The sequence below is a fragment of the Pan troglodytes genome, chromosome 8, assembly GCF_028858775.2.
Source record: "Pan troglodytes isolate AG18354 chromosome 8, NHGRI_mPanTro3-v2.0_pri, whole genome shotgun sequence".
Lineage (NCBI taxonomy): Eukaryota > Metazoa > Chordata > Mammalia > Primates > Hominidae > Pan > Pan troglodytes.
Window position 1 is genome coordinate 91,428,942 of NC_072406.2, and position 12,958 is coordinate 91,441,899.

Here is a 12,958-nt window from a genome sequence, read left to right on the forward strand (position 1 = left end):
GGCTCTGGGCTCTGTGACTCACCTGCCCTCCTCCCCTCTTGCTTTCAGGTGGTCAGTCGGGTGGCAGCCCAGCAAGGCTTTGACCTGGACCTCGGCTACAGACTGCTGGCTGTGTGTGCTGCAAACCGAGACAAGTTCACCCCAAAGTCTGCCGGTAGGTGTCCGTGGGGGACTCCGTGATGTCACTGGGAGGTGGGGAGGGGAACTGACTATAAACCATGCCTGTTTGCTGCCCCTGCCTTCTGGTGCCTCCATGTGTCTAGGTGTAGTGCGAACCCCTGAGGAAGAGCAACTCATCCACCAGGCTCTGGGACCCACAGTTGGGGCTGTCCCCGTGCCTCTCCCAGGGAGTATCCTTGCCTCAGGGGTACTGCAGGGCCAGAGAGGCTCCCGAGGCACACCAAACCCAGCAGTAGGCACTGTGCTACAGGCAGGACCAGCATCAGCTCACTCCATCACCACGGTGACCCCTTGGTGTAGGCACTGTGCTACAGGCAGGACCAGCATCAGCTCACTCCATCACCACGGTGACCCCTTGGCATAAGCACTGTGAGCTCCCCATTTTACACATGAGGAAACTGAGGCTCACAAACACAGAGGAGATTTCCCAAGGCCACACAGCTGGAAGGCAGCAGAGCAGGGATTTAAGCCTAGGCCTGTACTTCAGAGTCAGCATTCTTAACCTTTATACTCCACTACGTTCATTCATTCCCCAAAAATTGTTTAAAATGAAACACAAAAGTCGAAACAAAATGAATCAGTACACTCAGGGTTCCGTATTGCAACTTTGTCATCACCTGCGGTCTCCTGACCTTGCAGTAAGCAGGGGCCATGGAGAGTGCCAAGCAGCATTCTGTCTGGGAGGGCTTTGAGCACTTTAAAGATACAGTTTTATTTTACATTTCCCACCATCCTCATAACCTGGCTTAGGCCACAGGCGCCCTGCTAGCTTTAAGCCGGACAGACCTGTCACTTGCTAAGTGTGTGGTCTCTGAGCCTCAGCTGATCTTTCTGGGAAGGCGGGAATGGTAAGGAGACTCCTGACTTCAGGGGTCATTGTAAGTGCTAGAAATACATAAAGTGCAGGCCGGGTGCGGTGGCTCACGCCTGTAATCCCAGCACTTTGGGAGGCCGAGGTGAGCAGATCACGAGGTCAGGAGATCGAGACCATCCTGGCTAACACGGTGAAACCCCGTCTCTACTAAAAATACAAAAAAGATTAGCCGGGTGTGGTGGCGGGCGCCTGTAGTCCCAGCTACTCAGGAGGTTGAGGCAGGAGAATGGCATGAACCCAGGAGGCGGGGCTTGCAGTGAACCGAGATCGCGCCACTGCACTCCAGCCTGGGTGACAGAGGGAGACTCCGTCTCAAAAAAAAAAAAGAAAAAAGAAACAAAGAAAGAAATACATAAAGTACCTAGCACCGTGTCTGGATATTGTTAACATTCCTTATGGAGTCAGGACAAGCAGTTGAAAAAGAAAAAAAGAAACAGTTATTTCCTTTGTATAACAATAAAATGGACGTTTTCACTGAATTCATCAGTCAGTTCTTTGGAGTGTATATAGACACAGCCTTCATGAAAACGTTGTAAGGACATCGCACGATGTGTTTCCATAAATCTGCTCAATTTATAATCTCTTGCGTGTGAGTTTGCGCCTCTTTCCATGTATGTTTCCAGTCTGCACACACGGATGGCGCTGCACACATAGATGTGTGGCGGCCTCATTAGCCAGTAGCTACTCTGAGACCCTGGACATGCCCACCTGCATTGGGATATTGCTATCGTATTGAACTGCTTGCTAGAAAATGGTCTTGGAATCTCACAAGGGACATCTATTCCTGATGGAGTGTGCAGTTTTAATAATGACTTAAGTCAATACAATGTTGACAGGGTAGAAATGACTTATCAAAGACACATACCTCTTAAGTGCCCGTTCTGTGCAGGCACCCGGCAAGGGCTGAATTTGCAAGGGCAACTAAACAGAAAGGGTCCTGCCTTAAGAAACTTACAGTCCAGAGCAGGGGCCACCAAGCTTTTTTCCATCAAGGGCCAGACAGGGGCTTTTGGGGGTTCTGTGAAAGCTGCCATAGATAGTACATAGAGGAGTGGGGTTGGCTGGTTCCACGAAAACTTTATTTATGAAAACAAGTGCTGTGTGCAGTGGCTCACACCTGTAATCCCAGCACTTTGGGAGGCTCAGGCAGGTGGATCACTTGAGTTCAGTAGTTCGAGACCAGCCTGGGTAACATGGCGAAACCCCATATCTACAAAAAAATACAAAAATTAGCTGGGTGCGGTGGTGCACGCCTGTGGTCCCAGCTGCTTGGGAGGCTGGGGTGGGAGGATCACTTGAGCCTGGGAGGTGGAGGTTGCAGTGAGTCAAGATCGAGCCACTGCATTCCAGCCTGGGTGATAGAGTAAGACCCTGTCTCAAAACAACAACAACAACCAAGAAACAACAACAAAAAAACCTAGTGATTAACTATACTTCTTGACCCCTAGTCTGGAGGGAGAGGAAAACATTGATCAAATAATTAGAGGGGTGTGTGTGTGTGTGTGTGTGTGTCTGTGTAAGCTCAAGCTGTGATAAGTGCCTTGAAGGAAAAGTGAAGGATGGCAAGGGGGTGTTGTTGAGGGCAGACCACTCTGGGGTTGCAGCAGTCTCCCCTGAGACCTGAAGGTTGAGTAAGTGAAGAAAAAGAGAAAGAGCGTCTTTGCAGTTAAGGGGACAGCCTGTGCAAAGGTGTTGAGGTAGAAGGGGAGCATGCACGGCTTTTTGTCAGAACGAAGAGAAAGGCAGTGATTCTGGAGCCCAGAGGCAGGGGGTACATGGCAAAGGCGAGGCTGGAGAGGTCAGCAGCAGCGGAAACATTCAGGGCCTATCTTGGAGGTCACAGTCTTTGTCCTGAGAGTAACGGGAACATGGCTAAATGCTCATTTTGTGATGACAGCTCGGGCTATAAAAGAACAGATTGCACGGGGGGTGGGGGGAGGTGGAGGCCCGCCTGGATGTAGGTGGCCAGTTGACAGATCACTGGGAGGTCGGGGTGAGGATGATGGTGGCTTGATCAGGAAGACGAGTGGAATGGAGACAGAGGGATATTTAAGAGGCAAAACTATGCCACAGAGGGAGAAGGAGACCTGGAGAATGGGCTGTCCCAGGAGCCCAGTGCCTCCCCAGAGGAGCAGGAGAGACTCAGTTCTCTGTGCAGTCCCTCCACAAAGGGTCACTGAAACCCCTGCCCTGCTGGCACGTGCTGGGTGTTCTCATATGTTTTGTGGTGGTGCCAAGCTTTGTGAGACACAGAATACTATCTACATTTATGGATGAAAAAATGAAAGCTCAGAGAGGTCCTATGACTTCCCTGAGGTCACCCAACTCATAATAGGCTGGAACCTGAACTAGCCTCCTGGCTGCAGGCCCAGGGCTCTGCCTGCCCCATCACACCAGGCCTGGGCAGCCCTCCATTTCCTTTGGAAAGAGCCCTTCATGCTGCTCAGGGGTCTCCAGCAAGGCCTCTGGGTGGCATTCCCAGCATCACCTCTTCGCTTGAAACAGGGATTTGTTCTTTCCTCCATCTGCACCCCTGCTTGAACACAGCCTTTGTAATTTAGAAAGCCCTTTCCCATGCATTGTGTCTGTGAACTCACGTGACACTCTGACACTACGCAGGCTCCCAGGGATGAATTCTCAGTGTACCCATTCTGCAGCTGAGAACACTGAGGCACAGCAGTGCCTGTGGCTTGGCCATCCTCAGATTTCCTTATTAGGAGTCAAACCCTTGTCAGTGCCCACAGCCATGACTAACTGCCTTTCAAGGCCACCCATCCAGATATATGGGCTCTCGGGATCCCAGCCACCCCCTGCTTGCCCCATCTTCTGGAAAGGAAAGGGGGCCAGTCTGAGGGGGAAGCCTCTACCTGGTGGTTTTATTTGAGGGGTGAAGGACCTGCCAGGAGCAGGCTGGGCCATAAGAGGGGTGGAGGCCATGGGGAGCAGAGCTGGGACCCCAAGTCCCAGACATGGCACCGGCACCAGGCCTCCTCTTGGCCACCTCTTCAGGCTGTGGCCTCGTCTGTGAAGAGAGCTGATTTGCCCACCTCATGGGCTGCCTGTGAGGATGCAGTGGGACCCCTAATCATGGAAGTGAGAAAGGGGCCCAGCTAATACCTGACGCACACTGGGGGCCAAGTAAATATGACCCTCCAGCCTTCCTCCTCTGCTTCCATGTGTCTGTCTCTTAGCTGATGTGGTTCCCAGCCTCTCTAAGGCCCTTTCTGTGGCAGCAAGCCTGTTTCCCACTGTCCTCTCTCGCCTCGGCTCTGTGGGTGTGGGTGACCTGCAGTGTCCCTACCCCTGGGCACAGCCCCAGTGTGCCTGTGTGGGGATGGCCACTCCCACCTGCCCAGCCCACTTCCAGGGAGGCCTCTGCAGTTCCAGAGCTCGCTCCAGCCCCCAAGCCCCTTCAGCCAGTCTGGGCCACCTGTCCACCCTCCTGCCTTTCCACACTTGTCTGACGTGCCTGTGCAGTTCTGCCCTCCCAGGGCTCCCTGCTCCTTTCTTTCTTTGGTCTTGGGTGTCTGTAGGTCTGTCTCTGTGCAGCGGCCCCTGTCCATCTCTAGCTTCCCGTGGCTTTCTCTGCCTTCCTGGGTTTCTCTGGGTCTCAGACTTTCTCCCTCTGTACGTCTGTGTGTATGGTGTGTGTGAGGCTGTGTATGTTTGTGTTGGGGAGAGTATGTGGCTTTGTATGTGGGTGTGTGCCTGTGTACATGTGCATGTCTCTGTGTATGTCTGCATGGCTGTGCACATGTGTGTATCTGTGCATGCTGTGTGTGGCTGTGTACATGTACATGGCTGTGTCCATGGTGTGTGTATGTCTATGACGTATATGTACCTGTGTGCGTGTCTGTGTGTGCATGGTTGTGTACATGTGTGTATCTGCATGGTGTTTGTGCATGGCTGTGTATATGTACATGCCTATCTGTGTCTGCATGCATGTTATCTGTGCGTGGGTGCATGCCTGTGTGTGTCGCCCTGGCGCTGCATCCCCCGTCTGTCTCCCTTGTCAGGAGGCCAGGCCAGCCAAGGAGGGCCAGGATGAGATCATGCAGTGAGTGAGCTTGGAGCGGGGCTTTGTCAGGAGAGCTGGCGGTGAGCCGGCCGTGGTGCAGGAGCACGTGTGTGCATGTGCGTGCATGCATGCGTGTGTGTGTGTGCGTGTGTGTGTCCTGGGAGAGTGCGCAGGAGGCGAGCACAGGCAGTCACTGCAGCAGCCGCCAGGCAGGCGGCTCCACGCGGCCCTGGACGCCCAGCCCCCAGCTCTTTGTTCTGGCGCAGCCTTTAGCCTCAGAGCGCACGTGCGCGGGCGGGATCCTCCTCCTCACCAGGCCCCCTCCCTCCTCAGTACAGAAGGTCACCTGCCTGGCCCGGCATCCTGATGCTCCCTTGATTCTCCCCAGGCCGGGCCTTAGCATTGCCCCACCCCCACCTTCCATGCCAGCCTGAGGGGACTTGGCGGGCAGCACTGAAATGTCAGCCTCCTCATCACCGAGCAGTCCCACGCCTGCTGGCAACGTGGGCACCAAGCACCAGGCAGTCGCCATGTTGAGGTCCCCAAGAGCCTTCTGCCTGTCTCAGCTCCTGTCCATGCTTGAAGAAAGCCATATGGCCTCAGCTGACCCGTGAGCAGCCAGTCACTGTTGAAATAATCGAATAGGGAATGCTGGAGCCCAGGGCCCAGAGAGGGGAGGACCCACCCCAAGTCCTAGCGAGGCAGAGCCAGAGTCCAGAAGAGAGCCCAAATGCCTGCTGCCTTCTCGCGCCCTTCCTGTCTCCCTGAGGCTGGCCTCACAGCTGTGGGCTCCCACCCTCATGCTATTGGCAAAGTCAAAACGCAGAGAGAGCAGCAGGTCCAGGAGGCCTTGGAGCTTCCGCAGGATGTCCTGAGACAGGTCGTCAGAACTCAGGAGAGTGGTGAGAACTGGAAGAACTGCCACCACTGAGGAAGAGGCCAGCTTTCCTTAGGGATGAGTGGCTGGTGGCTGTCAATCAGAAAACACAGACTGGCTGCTCATGGGCCAGATGTGGCCCACAGACACCTGAGATTGGACCACTCAGTGTTTTTTTTTTTAATGCATACAAGTTGCCAGCATTCACTGTTTAGGAAATTTGTACAACAGAGTCAAATGCCTGGCTTCCTTTGAGTGGGAATCTTGGACCCGCGTCCTCACAGCTGACTGGGACTGACTGGGTGGTGGTGGCTAACCTCTGGGACAGGCGCTGTGCCCTCCCCATCCCTCTCTGTTGTCTCACACCCATGGCCTTCCCCACCGTTGGAAACCAGCCCTGTGGACATGAGTGTTTCTGACCTCTGTTCAAGGACACCCTCCCATCTCAACGCAGCAGCCCGAGTCCTGGGTCCCATGCAGAGTGGATCGCTTACTTTTTGTCCACAAACATCTCCTCAGCCTGGTTTCCCTGATGTTTTGACAGTCCCCAGAGGAACTGACAGCCATGGGAAATGTCAGCAGATCACAAGAGGGGGGCTGAGACATGCCCTGGGCCCCTGGCCAGCCTGGGAGGTAAAGATTCAGGAATGCAAAGGGGTCCCTGTCTCACCCTCCCTGTCTGTGGCCTGTGGTCCATGGAGAGAGTGCTTGGGAGAGGCTGGGTACTTCACTGGAGCTCTCGATCCCAGGGAGCTTCTATAACAACTTGTGCAGCAGCCCCAGGGCTCAGAGAAAGACCCTGACCCCAAGGGACCTGGAGAGTGCTCCAGCCTTCAGATTGTTGGGAGAGGCACAGGCGTCAGAGGCCAGCCAAGTCATTTCTACCTCTTCTGCTCAGGACACCTTAAGCCAGGTCATAAACCACTGTTTCAACTTCTGTCTTTGAAAGCAAGCCCTCTTGCTCTCACCTGGCTGAATGGTGGACTCTCAGACCCCGTGGTGGTGGGGACATTCCTGGTCTCTTTTGGTGGCTTGACTCCGATCTCCCCCTCACGCCTCCCTTGTGGCTGCTCTCCACCCCTCTCTGCCTCTGCCCATCCCAGAACATGGAGCCGCCTTCCCGTTACTGGGAGGACAAATGGCCTTATTCAGGGACACCCTGCCAGAGCTGTCTCTCTAAGACAAAGCTGTGCGCAGCTCTGCGTGAAAAACAGCTCGCGGCTGCCCAGTGAGCAGGCAGGATTGGTGGGTGCAAATTGCAGGGGATTTGTTACCAGCTGCCGGTGCCCCAGAGACAGCAGGCAGGCAGGCCCTTGCCCTTGAAATGCCAGCCGCCTGGCAGGCTGGGGCACCTTTTCAAGGTCGGGACAGACTTCTTCCTGGACACCGGCCCCCACCCCCACATACAAGCTCAGCAAAGCTGGGATGTTGGGGAGGGGTTTGGCTTCCTTCCTCCTGCTGGGCTGTCTCCACCGCCCCGGTCAGGTGTCCCTAGAAGGGGCTCTGGATTTCATCACCCGGCCCTCTCGGAACTGACTCATGGTCAGATCTGTTTAATGGACGAAACCTGTTCACGCGCTCACCTCCCTCTGTTTCAGTGCCGTGGGAAAGGCAACTGGTGCTCTTATCAGCATGCCCATTAATAGAGGAGGAAACGGGAAGACACAGACCCAGGTCACATGGCTTCTGGTGCTGGAAGCAGGTCTGATTTCCAGGATGGTCAGATGTGGAGTACAGGGAACCACCTCCCTCTGAATTACCCTGGGTGAACTGGTGGGTGGCCTGGCCTGGGCCAGGGGCCCTGGCCTCCGTCCCCTCCCCCACCTCCCTGAGGGATGAGGCCTGAGATCCGGTGGCCTCACTGTGCTCTTGGAGAAAAGGGATGGTTTATGGACACAGTGTTCCCAGGCCAAGGAATTGGGGGGAGGGGCAGCTGTGATGGTCCCTGGGGTTCCAGGAATGAGCAGTGGGGAGGGGCTCTGCCATGCCCAGAATGAGAAAGGGCAGATGTGGAAACAACTTCCAGGCTATTTCTACGGCCATTAAAACGAGGTCTCCAAAGAATGATGACTATGTGGGAATGCTTACATGTAATATTAACTTTCTAGAAGGATAACAGAGTGCTAGACTTAGTATGATCCCAGCCAGGTGCAAAAACAAAACGTACATGTATTTAGGCACAGACACCAGAAGAGAATATACCAAAATGTCAACTTACAAGTAATGGCTCTATCTGGAGGGGGCCGGAGGGTGACTCTTTTCTTTGTTTCCCACATTTTCTTCTTTCTGTTTTTAAGCAGAAGCAGCAGCAGTCATGGGTTTCTTCAGAGTTTGGTTGGAGTTGGCAGGGGCAGGGTGAGAAGGAGAGCCGGCAGCTCCTGGCTGGGTCAGCAGTTTTCCTAGCGCAGCCCTCTCTGGTTCCCCGAGAGCTCCAGGGGACAGACCTCTCATCTGGGGGATTAGCTCATCACTGGCCCCCCTGCCTACAGAGCGGGGGTGTACACAAGGACACCCTGGGCCGAGCCAGTGGGTACCTGCTTTCCAGGCCTGTCCAAAATGAGAGGGGAGCCTGGAGGATGGGACCCTAAGAAGGGCCTGCTTCTGTCACCAGGGCCCTCAGCAGCCCACCCCCTATGCCGCCCCACGGCCACCTGATTGGGATAGGGGATCCGCACAGTGAGTAGGAGTAGGCATTAACGAGGTCTGTAGTAGGGGAAGGCCAGGCTGCTGCAGGCATTGCAACTAGATGATGTGTGTCTGAGTGTGGGTTCCCACAGGCAGAGCCTGCGGTGAGGATTCCAGTGCAAGTTGTTCCTTCAGGAGGATCCCAGAAAGCACTGATCGAGAAGTGGAGGAAATGAGATGGGGAAGGGAAGGAAGTCAGTGAAAAGAGTGGTTAGGAAGCAGGTAACCTGCTGTGGACACCTGGGGCTCAGTCCTGCTGGGAGTGCTGGCAGCTAGAGTGTGCCCCTTACCCACCTGAGAGGCGAGGAGGAGGAGGCATTTCTCCACCATCTCTCCACCATTATTGGGCAAGGTCAGCTTGAGGTCGGGGAGCAGGTGGATGAACCCTTGGCACTCGAGTTAGCAGAAAACGCCCAGGCAGAGTCCCAGTGCATGCAGTAAGCAGAGGCTGTGTAGAAGAAGCACCCACAGTGCCTGCAACAAGATGCTTTCCAGACTCAGTCACTGGCATCACACCCTCATCATCTCTGCTTTATTTCAGTACCGCTTGTATTAAGATTGAGTTCTTAATATTTCTTAAAGGAAATTTTATATTGCTTCCTTAAATGGCAGATCAGTCTCCCTTACCACATGCAGAAACTGCCAAAATAAAGACAGTAGAAACCATACCTTGTCTCCTAGTTTAGCTACAGGTGACTGCTCAATGATGGAGGGCGAGCCAGTTCTCTGCTAGTTAAAAAGGGAGGTGATGGCCGGGTGCAGTGGCTCACCCCTGTAATCCTAGCATTTTGGGAGGCTGAGGTGGGAGGATCACTTGAGCCCAGGAGTTTGAGACCAGCCTGGGCATCATAGTGAGACATCTCTACAAAAAAAATTTTTTAATTAAAAAAAAAGGGGAGGTAAAGGGTGAAGGGGTTTAGGAAAGGCTTAAAGACCAGTGAGCACCAAACTACTGAGCCTCTCTTCTTAGAAACAACAGCATCCCAATGATGGAAAGACAGCTGAGGTTGCAGTGGTTCTCCCACTGGGACCTGTGACTACCTAAGCAACCTGGGGGGCCATATCACCTAGACCACACTTGAGGGTGCCCTAGTTAAGAAGTGCAGCTCTGAAGGAGGCTCTGGGGCCTGGGGTAGGCTGTGCCCTGCCCAGCAGCCATCTCATCCTCAGTCTGTCCATCTACACCATTTCTCTGCCTTCACGGCTACAGGAAGAATGATGAGGCCGTGGGTGTGAGAGTGCCTCTTAAAATAAAAAATACTAAACTGGAATTTTAAGGGCGAGGGATGATAAGCTTCTTGTGCCAGGCCCACCTCATGCTAAGCACAGGGCCTACAAACACATACACATGCAATACACGCAGTCCCTTCTCTCCTGGTTTGAAATAAGTGAATGCTCCCATTCTGTGGGTGGGAGATGGCAGTAACCATGCAGGGCCACACAGCCCTTCACCCTCCCTTACATGTCCAACCCTATGACTCCTCCAGATGAGCTTTTTCCCATTTTAAGGGAAAAATGGAGGCTCTGAGGGGTGGGGAGGTGGTCTCAGCAAGGGCAGAAGTGGGACCAGAGCTCTGGCCAGGCCATCCCTGCATCTCTGCAGGTCACCAGGGACTCAGTGGTGCTCCCGAGGAGCTGGAACAGCTTCTCTGGAGATGCAGGGCCACAGGTATCACCATGCCTGCCTTCCCGAGCCTTCCTGCATCTGCCTGTAGCCACCCTACCCACAGGTGCACCCAGGACAGAGGTCCTGCCAAAACAACCCCCACCAGCACTGCCCCAGGTTGCCCTGAGGATGCCATGGCTGCCCAAGGAGTTAATAAAGCCATTGGCAGCAATTAATTCTGTAGAGGAAAGAGCCAGGTAAGAGGATTAAGGAAGCCAGAGCTTTGGTTTTAAGATGGAGCTTAGCATTCTCGCCCCCAGAGGAGGGATTTCAGGGGATTCGAGGGTGTGAGAGTGAAATGGAGCAGGGCCTCGGCAGAAGGTGGGCAGGCTGGTTGTGGAACATTTTAACCAAGTGTTGCAAGCCACAGCCTTGTAAATACCTTGTAAATACCAAAGTATGTACCTTCTGGGTTAGACAGACAGATAGGCATTAATGATGGTACGGTTATCATCAGTTTTGCCTCTTTAGACATACAGAGCCAGGACAGGTCAGGGAAGGGCATCTGGATTAGGAAAAGATCTGATTCCTAGCCCCTTTCAGTCATGATGCAACCGACATTAAGTTCTGCATTTTCTCTGTAACAGGCACTGCCTTGAGTATCCATGAACTCACTTATCCCACATGGTGATCCCAGGTACTCATATCTACCCCATTTTACAGATGCGGAAACTGAGGTTTAGATAAATAAAATAATTTGACCAGGGCTTTCTGGCCAAAAAGAGCCAAAATTGTGATTCAAACAAGAACATTCAACCCCAAAGCCACCAGCTGCCCCTGCTTTCTATGAACAGGTTAAAATGAAGTCTTGGGAAAGACACAGTAATGATTTGAGAGCTGCCAAAGATCACCTGAACTGCTTGCAAGTGGAGGCCTTAAGTGTTTGACAATGATTTGTCCTTGCTGGTAGGTTAAACACCCTCCCATCTTTGGGCTCATTCAACACTCAGGGTCCCATGGATGATGAATAGCAGAGAGCCTGGGTCAGCCCCAATTTCAGATATTTTTTCCAGAAGCCACTCAGCTGTTTCATAGAGAAGGGTGGTCATTAAAAAGCATGGATTCTGGAGTAGCCTGTCTGGGTGTGAATCCCACCCAGCCCCCTAATCACCAGTTCTGAGACCTTGGAAGAGTCAGTTAACTCCTTTGTGCCATGGTTCTCTTGTTTGACAAAAGGGGATTATAATAATGCCTACATCATAGGTTTTAAGTGAGTTAAGGTCTATACAGTGCTTGGAACAGGGCCAGGTGTATAGGACATGCTGTATATGCGTGAGAAATTTTATTCCAGCCTGTTGGCATTCATGCTCTCTGAAATGCCTCTCATACCTGGAGGTAGCACAAAACCTAGTGTTGTAAAAATATGGAACCCTTATGTGTAGGTAGGGCCAAGGTAAATGCCAGTCACACCACCTCCAAGGGTGTGGAGATGAGTGGGACCCTGTTAACTAAGGTGGGGTAAATGGGGTCTCCAAGACAGCAGAGGTTTACATGGGGCTAAGAATGCATCCCCCCTTTCCCCAAAAAAGAATCTGAGCCACTGTGCAGGAGGCAGGCAGCCCTGCAGAAGGGGAAAGTAGAGAGCTGTCAGAGGGAGGCTGGACAGGGCCCACAGCACCCTGTCTGTGCCCTGGGCAAGGGATGTTTGAAGGCCTCTGTCTCACCATTCCCATCCTGTCTGTGCCCTGGGTGAGGGAAACCTTGAGGGCTTCTGTCTCGCCAAGTCTTCCCAGCAGCCCAGCTCAAAATTATTCAAAGATTGGTAGGAGGAAGAGAAAGTAACATTTAAAGTACCATTTATTGAGCTACTGCTTCATGCCATGCATTGCAACTGGGTATTTTATGATCCTCGTGAGAATCCAACCCATTCTATAGATTAGGAAACTGACGCTCAAAGAGATTTATTCACTTGTCCAAAGTAGCTCAACCCTTTGTATAACAAGGCAAGGGATGAGTGAAGACATGGCTCTGAGTGGATGGATGTGTGGGCCCTTGAGTCTGAAGAGAAGAAGGAAGAATCAAGAGATTGGGGGAGGAGGGTTGTGGACCTGGGCCTGCCCCAACTCCAAATATGGTGCTCCTTCTCCTCCTCCATGGTTGTGCCTTCTTCTCTTCCTCCTTCCCTGGGATCAGACTCATTGTGAATGTGCCTCTTGCCTGTTCCCAGGGCCCATCTGGCACACAGGGGCAGGGAGGAAGGCTCAGGCCAACAGACCCCTGCCCTCTTGCCCCTGTGAGCTGCCCAGGTCAGCATGCATGGCAGAGCAAGGGCTCGGAGGTGAGGGTTCAGGCCTTGGAAATGGGTCTCTGCCTGCAGGCCCCTAGCCCCTCCTTGCCTCCACCATTTCAGTGTTCCCTGAGTCAGGGCCAGCTAGCTTCTGGTATGGGGCTAGTCTCAGGCTATGTAGAGCCCAGTGCTGGAAACCAGAATTGGGGGTAGCCTAGGACAGGGACCTGAGCTTGGGCTTCAAGATCAGGCTGACGTGGGCCTGGTTTAGCTCTGCAGCTTCCATGCTATATGTATCCCCGGCCTCATCTCCCAGCCTCTCATGAAATGATAGGTACCAAGTATGTAGCATAAACTGCCATCTCATGAGGGCTCTGCATGTAATAGTTCTGATTATTTTGAAGTCCTGCTTTACAGTCCAGGCTCTGAGA

The 12,958-nt window shown here is 53.2% G+C and overlaps 1 protein-coding gene across 8 annotated transcripts in view; it reads left to right on the top strand.

Annotated features, from left to right (window-relative positions):
* ZMIZ1 (zinc finger MIZ-type containing 1) overlaps positions 1-12,958 on the top strand; it is a 248,043-nt gene that overhangs the window by 147,527 nt on the left and 87,558 nt on the right. For all 8 annotated transcript variants that reach the window (XM_016918729.3, XM_016918726.4, XM_016918724.4 and 5 more), the window contains one exon: positions 49-154. In XM_016918729.3, the coding sequence (XP_016774218.1) occupies positions 49-154 (106 nt within the window). The remainder of the gene's footprint in view (positions 1-48; positions 155-12,958) is intronic.